The 8,254-nt window shown below is 40.9% G+C and overlaps 1 gene segment (V, D, J or C); it reads right to left on the reverse strand.

The window, feature by feature from the left end:
• Window positions 1-4,278: 4,278 nt before the first annotated feature.
• Window positions 4,279-5,253, reverse strand: LOC140497757 (T cell receptor gamma variable 4-like). The segment is given in 2 exon segments: window positions 4,279-4,907; window positions 4,995-5,253. Coding segments are annotated over 2 exon segments (453 nt in total).
• Window positions 5,254-8,254: the final 3,001 nt, after the last annotated feature.

Consider the following 8,254-nt stretch of genomic DNA (forward strand, 5'->3'; position numbering starts at 1 on the left):
AAAATGGTTTATGAGGTGAAAGTAATAGCAAGTGATCACTCCATCTTAGAGTTTGTGATACAGAAAAAAGAACTGGGCATAATCTGTTGTGTGCCCTAGATACTGGGAAAGAAGACTTCAAAGACTCAAAAAATACGCAGAAAGGTCCCAGGTCCCAGAATTCTCCTGGGATGGTCATGTGAGAGAAATAGGAAACTCCCTAGAGTGAAGATTTGAAGACACAGTTTGAAAAAATTCCAATGAGGAGGTAAAATGTTGTTGAAAGAGATCAATGTGGCTACCCAGAGAACTCACGAACCAATTTAGATTTTTATAAGACATGCCCAGAAGACAAAAGCAAGTGTAGATAATGAAAAATTAATGAAAGAAATGTACCATGATCTTCTAGAAAACACTTTGAACTACTAAAACGGAGAATGGGGCAAGGATGTTGAGGAAAGAAAGATAAGGATTGCAAGTCAATTAAAAAAAAAACCTATACTGGGAAAAAGAGAATGATCAAGGAGAAATAAGAACTATTTAGAGTGACTTGTAGGACATTAGCTGATGAAGTCAAAGGCAGAGTTGTACAACTCTTATTTTCTTTGTGTTTTCTCTGCCAGTGAAAATGAACTTTGAGAAGAAAAGGAGAGAACACAAAGGGATAGTAGGGAATTGCTTCCTTCAAGAAGTAGGGAGGCAATAAAAGGACACCAGCTATTATTGATGAATCTGTCACCTCTCTTAGCAGAGCTCCACCCCCAGTTCTGAAAGCACTGCCAGAGGTGATGGAGTGGTCACTGATAGTGAGCTTTGAAAAATCATGGAGAATAAGAGAAGTTTCACCAAATCAGAAGAGGGCAAATGTAATTGACAGATTATGGGCCAGTGCTCTTTATTTTGATTACTCACAAAATTCTAGAATGTCTTTTTAAAGCTATGGTAAATAAACACCTAAGAAAGGAAGCAATCATTAAAAGAAGCCAGCCAGTTCCCGAGATCGCATTTCTATAACTCTCTAAGGTGATCTATGTGTGTTACCTCATCTGATACTCACAATGATCCAGTGAGGCAGGTGCCACTCTTACATTTTCAGATGAGCAAATCGGGGCTGGAAGAAGTTGAATCATTTGCCTATCATCATACAGCTTGCAAATTTAAGAGGTAAGATTTACACTCAAGTCATCTTGCTTGACTCCAAACCCAGCCCTCTATCCAATGCACCACCTCGATCTTCATCAAGAATAGATCATGCCAAATGAAGTTTATCTCCCTTTTTCGACAAGTTCACTAAATGGATAGATCAGAGACATTCTGGAGGTATGATTTACCCAGATTTTCAGAAACTGTTTGGTGAAAGATTTCATACTATTTTTGTGGGATCACTGGGATCTGTGAGCTAGTCTACTGAAGTTCAGATGTACTATATACACAAATGGATTCAGTACAGGCACATAGAGTAGTCACAACAATTCAATGGTATCTGGGAAGAAAATCAACAGTGGAGCTGCCCAGGGCTTTGCGTCTGGCTTAGTGCTGTTTAATATTTTTATCAATGACATATAAAGGCATAAATGACATACTGATTAAGTTTGAAGATGACACACAGAGCTTGGAGGGAGAGCTAACACTGGATTCAGGATCAGGATTCAATAATCTCTTGTGAGGTTAACATGTTGGGCTGACTTGAATACAAGGAAACTGAATGTAGATAAACAAATGATTACACTTGGGTATAAACAATCAACTTCACACATATTACAGCTGTGGTGAGAGACAGCTGTTTGTCAGGAAATGGTTTGGGACTTTTAGTGTCCAAAGGTCCATTGAATATGAGTTAATATGGTAGCCAGGAAGGGTCATTTGAACTTGTGCAGCTTTGAGGGAGAAATAGGATCTGACAAGAAGAAGGGATAAACTCTGTCTCCTTCACTCTCCTCTGGCACTTAGTCCAATGAGCAATAAATACTTTCTCTGTGTGTCCAGTATCTCCATAGACATTTTCATGACTGGCTGTCATCCCTGTTTCGCACATGTACACACACACACACACACACACACACACTCACACACTTCACTTATATCCATTAGAATAGTAATCCAATAGGCACTAACATTCCTAGAAAGTTCATGCCAGTCAGTTGTCCTGTGACCCCTCTCACCATCTCCGTGGTTCCTCATTAAAACCACCCCTCCTTGTTTACACTTCCTTATGTGTTATCTTCTCCTATTAGAATGCCAGCTCCATGAGATTGAAAGTAAGGACTCTCTTGATTTTTATATTTATTTCTCCATGGTTAACACAGTACCTGACATGTAGAAAACTTCATAAATGTATTTTTTATTCATAAATTCATTTATTCATAGGCCACTTTATTTTCAATCAGTTTTGGAGGCCACTTTTTGAATGACAACTGTAATGCCTCTCATCACACACACTTTCCTCAGCCTTAAAACATGGGCAGGTAGGTGACAAGAAGCTTGCACGATTCAGAGGCTCTTCCTGCAACTTAGAGCAGTCATAGATATCCTCTAACCTCTTCCTGTTAGCCATGATGACTCAGGGCTTCATGTTGTATGGTGATAAAAAGTATTTTAATTGCCTATTGTTATACAACTGTATGGATATACTGTGAAGGTGATTCCTGTCATTCAGGTCTGTTCTTCTTGAAGGCCTTGAAGTACAAGGATGACTCTCTTAGCTCTCTGGAGAGTCTGTTGGGGGTGGGGTGTTATGGAAAACTTCAGTACTTTAAACTAAGAGTGTGGAAGAGTTCACTCTTCTCATGAGGAGGATGTAGCATGCTTCTATTAGGGATGACACATTCAGTGGAATTGCATCTGGTGAAGACAATGGGTCTTGTAGAGATCAGCAGGAATCAAATCCAGTGGGAGCGATGTGGTGAAATCGTCAGAAGATAACAGTGACTTTGTACCCTTGGAGGCATGGGATTCCAAGACTGTGCCCTGGCTACATGTGTGACTCTCCAGATATTTTCTTGGGTCACATATGTTCCATATGTGTCTTCTCTATTCCCACTAACAATATATGCATTTGTGACATAGATAGAGCCCAAGAGTATTTTGGCAAGAACTGTTTTATTGCAATTTCCTTATGATATTTCATTAAAGGTCCTTTTCTTTGAACTAATTTTGTCCCCTGGCTGACTAATAAAGGTAAGCACGTTGGTGGAGGATCAGAAGCCCTGTTGTTAAGTGGATTTGGACCCAAATAATGGGAAAGAGCACCCCATTCTGAGAGGTGTAGGTGTTGTCTTCAGGAACACATGGACATATGGTCTTCTATAACACTGAGTATAGACAAATGTGATTTATAACATTATTTTCCAAGTGAATTTGGGAGGTGCAGAGCAATGTGGCACATGAGGTTCAAGGGCAAGATCATTACTTATAGAAGTGATCAGGAAGACATAACTGAAGAGGTGGCATGTGACCTCGGCTTCAAAAACACTTAGTGGGAAAATAAGAGAAAAGGGGCCTCTGCAGAAATGATTTCCATCCTGATCTTCCAGTGTCCATATAACACTTGACAGAGTCAAGCAATGTCTCTTGCTGTGGGTGACAAGCAACTCACCTTTGAACACTGGCTCTAACCGGGGAGAGACAACATAGAAAAAGACATCTAAAATAGTAGCCCCTCCCTGCCTCGCTTTGCAGAAGTTGAAGATCACAGGATCTGAGTCTTAGAGCTGGAAGGGACCCCAGAAGTCATCTGGGATAGCTAGACGTTAAGTCAGGAAGGCCTGAGTTCAAGTACTGCCTCAGATACTAACTAGTTCTGTGACCCTGGGCAAGTCACTTAACTTATATCTGTTCAGAATGGGGTTGATTATAGTATAAACTTCCCAGGGATATAAGATGGGGATATAAGATAATATATTGGAAGCATTATATAAAATTTGATAACATTATTTTTTCTAGTTTCAACCTCCCTTTACACATGTGAATCATAGGATCTAGAGCTAGAGAAAGCCTCAAGGGCTTCTACTACAATCTCTTCATTTTGCAGATGAGGAAACAGAATTCCAAGGAGGTTAGGTGATGATTAATGATTAATATTTACATACTGCCTACTATGTGCCAGGTACCATCGTCAGCACTTTGCAATTACTATCTCATTTGATCCTCACAACAACTTGAGAGGGAGGTGCTATTATTATCCCCATTTTGCAAAAACTGAGGCTGACACAGGTTAAGTGGCTTTCCCAGGATCATGTAGCTAGTAAGGATCTGAGGCCAGATTTGAATTAAGGTCTTCCTAACTCCAGGCCCAGCACTATATCCACTATGTCAACTGACTGTTCTTACACAGGTAGCAAGCATTAGAGACTATATTTGAATCCAAACGCTCTGAATTCACAGCCAGTGCTGTGTCTGATCTAGGAAAAGGAATGAGTGCGGTTCTACTGACCTCTGGAAGACATGTTCTCAAACACCTTGACCAAAGTTCCTGTGCTTAGGGTTACTGCAGTCCAAGAGAAGCCTCAGTAAGTATTCAGTCTATCCTGAAGTAGGGCTTGGGTTCCTGGGTGGAAACCTCAGCTGCTCTAGGTGGCATGTTTTTCTCAGGAGCTGGGGCAGCCTGTGCCTCTGTGGTCCGTCCCAGCTGGCACAGTGATACATGCCTGAGTCACTCAACTGTAGATTACTCAGTATTAATCTGCAACTGTTGTCCTTCCCCTTATAAGCCCTGATTTTTTCGGGGCTGACTCCCGGGTCCAGTACTGACTCAGATTTGGTCATGGAATAGCGTAGCAGGCGTTCTGGAGCCCTCCCCTCCTGGTAGCGGTACCAGTGGATATTGTCAAACTTCGGGCTGAAAATCTCACAGATCAAGGCTGCAGACCCTCCTACATTTCGAGTCATGGAGATAACCTTCTGCTCCAGGACGATGGCCATCTGGCCAGCTGCAAGGAGGGCAGAAAGAAGTGGGTGACAAGCCAGAAACCAAAGTCAGTGCTTTCCAGACATCCCAGAGCACAGGGCAAACTTACCAGGAACCAGTGCAGCAGCTAAGAGGAGAGCGAGGTACCCAGACATCTTTGTGCCCCTTAGGCTAAAGTCTTGGGACCAGAAGAAATGAGAGGAGAGCCCTGGAGGAGGTGGGTGTGGAGCTCCTGCTCTGTTTCTGGAGTTCCCTTGTTCTAGAGGGAGGTGCTTGTGTATGATGGTGGGGAATCTTCAGAGAGACCACAGTGAGAACTGGCAGCAGGTGCTGCCTTGGTGGGGAAACCCACTGTCCCTCCAATCGCTCAGCGTCCCAGATGAAAGGTCCAGATGCCTGCTCATGATGGGCATATAAGAACAAATGAGACAAAGCCTGCCCTCAAGGAGCAGCCATCTTTGAGGAGCAGAGATGCAAATCAATCAAATGACAACCATTTATTAGGAGTCTGCCATGTGCAGGCACTGTGCTAGGCACAAAGATCAAAATAACATAGGCCTTGCCCTCAAAGAACTCATGTTCTAGTTGGGCCTGGGGAATGTTACCATACATGCATAAATTAAGGAAAATTATTTTGGTTGTGTTCTGTTTTTCTGGATGGAACCTTTGTTATTCATGTTGTATTCTCTCAGCAAAAGATCTTCTCAAGGGCATGGGCCATTTCATCCTCGTCTTTTAATTTGTGGTAACTACAACAACTCTTTAATTCAACAAGTATTTATTGTCTACTGGGTAGCAGGTAATGTACATGGTTGGGGAAATACCCATATTTCTACCTCACGTAAATCTATGAAGCCATGCTCATTGATCCTTTGGCTGCATTGACAGCTAGGTGACCACAGTCTCTCAGGAGCAAAAGCAAGTCAGGGACCACATGAGGAACCTGAGCCCCAGGGGGGATGAGGAACTTCCAGTCCTGGGATTTGGAGCTAGAGAAAACCTCAGAGACCATCTAGTACATACGCTACATTTTAGAGATGATGAGAGTCCCAGGGAGGTTTGGTGGTTAATAATTAATATTTATACAGTACCTACTATGTGCCAGGCACTGGAGAGCTCTGAATTACTAGTGCCAAGTACAATAATCTCACAACACCAGCAGAGCAGTGCTGGGGCAGACAACCTTGTAGTAACAATACTGGAAAGATCTGAACTGACAGTTCTGGGTCAAAGAAATAATAAACAGAGGGAGACATATAGGATTTTAGGACACTGTCCTGGGAGGGAGAGGAGAGAAATGGTGTGCAACACTCTTCCAAACCTGAGGAAAAGAGGCCATTGGGAGGTCAATTCTGACCATCTAAGTCACTTGGGGCAGACTTGCAGTCTGGCAAATTGTGAATTTCTCAGTATGAAGGGAGGCTGAGATGTTTTGAGATTCTGCTAATAAGAAAACCACAATCAGAAGGGAGAGATAGGGAGTGATAGTGAAAATAAGGAAGGGAAAGACTGAAATTACCAATGATTTCAGGAAGAAGAAAACTCAAGGATTTGAACATAAACACATAAATCAACAGGAAAAACAGTAACAGCTGAAGGAAATATGGCATCCAGACCTAGTAAATGAGTTCAAGCATCTATGATAAAATATTGGAGAACAAAGGAAAATGATCTAACAGTAGATGAAACAGAGGGTTTTGTGGAATTTGAGGAGAACAGGGAATCACAACTTGCTGTTCCTAAGTGGTGCAAAAAAGAAACGAGAATTATGAGAGAGAAATTTATGTCCTGCACAGCAAAAACAAGGAACAGAGTAGAAAAAAACCCTCAAACTTAAATATATGAAAGCAATCTCACCAAAGAAACAAAAGACAAAACAATAGATTAGGAAGGCAAATACACAAAAATGAAGGTCAGTTTAGAAGAGAAGCAAGATAAAAAATGTGCTCACTATGTAAGCAAAACATACTGATCTTGAAGAAAGGTTGTTCAGAGATAATTTAAGGACCATAGATCATGACAAGACAAAAACTTCAACACTGTAAAGAAGGAATTCAGAGGAATTCAATTCAGAAACAGTGATTTCTCAAGAGATCAGGAGAAAGATTTTCAAATTCAAAGGAAAGGGCATCTGAATAACACAAGACTATTCTGCACTTATTAGAAAAGGTAAGTGAGAATGGAATAATGTGTTCTGAAGAGCAATGGACCTAAGGACACAACCCAGGGTTAACCTCTCGTGAAAATCTGAGCTTAACCATATAGGAAACAAGGTGGATGTTCAATAATAACAAAGAAATTGAAATATTTTTAGTAAGAAAAATAAAAGTGGTTATTTGCTTCTCAACAATGACCAACAGAAATGCAGGAGTTGTTACTAAATTCAATAAGCAAGGACACCAGCAGCGACAGAATGACAGCAGAGACCAATAAAAGACTGCTTTTTAAAATGTGTACAATGAGACAGAGGTGAAACAGGTACAGAAGCTACAGATGAATCAGTGGTATTTTTTGCAGGGGGAGGTTACATCACAACATGTGTGGGTACATAAAACAGTAGAAAGAGGAGAGGAATGTGCAATGTTGTGGGGTCCAATCAAGGTCTATTAATGAAGGGAAGATGAATTCTGTCATCTCAGAAAGAGAAAAACCTGCAGTGGAGTGGATAAAGAAGAGGAAGGAAAGATTAAAAGGGAGAGAGGGAAGGAAGGAGGTTGTAGTTTGTGATGGGAGGTGTTCCATCGCTGAAAGCTCCTACAGGTGAAGAAAGATGGTGCATGTAAGGAATTAAGGACTTTACACTGGATATGGTCTGGAGAACTTGTGCTTGAAAAGTTTACTTCTTTTATATTGGAATAGGAGGCTTGAAACCACAGAGGGCAACTGGTGCTCAGGGGAGTGGAAGAGTATGGACATAGGGAAGAGATTTTGAGGCAAACATGAGGGAAAGGGATAGCCAGGGGAGGGTGTAGAACTCGGTAGTGGGTTGTATAATCAGAACTATAAGCAGGGAGTGGCCATACCAGCTTAAAAAAACGATTAAAATAACTGAAGGGCCATAATCTTGTGTTTACAGAAAAAGAGGGAAAATCATGACTTGAATAAAACTCAACATTAGAGATAGATCAACAAAATATAAAATAAATTCATAACTTTAGATGTAAACAATCCTATAAGCAAATAAGAATGACAGATTAGATAATAAAACAAAATCTTGCAATCTGTTACTTGCAGGAAACACATTTATGAAACAAAGACACACAAAATGAAACTGAGGGAGTGGGGAAAATTACTTTATATCAAGAGAATTCAAAAAAAGTAACATTTGAAATCTTGCTTTCCGACAAAGCAAAAACAAACACTGAAAAA

The sequence above is a fragment of the Notamacropus eugenii genome, chromosome 3 (genome assembly GCF_028372415.1).
Source record: "Notamacropus eugenii isolate mMacEug1 chromosome 3, mMacEug1.pri_v2, whole genome shotgun sequence".
Classification (NCBI taxonomy): domain Eukaryota; kingdom Metazoa; phylum Chordata; class Mammalia; order Diprotodontia; family Macropodidae; genus Notamacropus; species Notamacropus eugenii.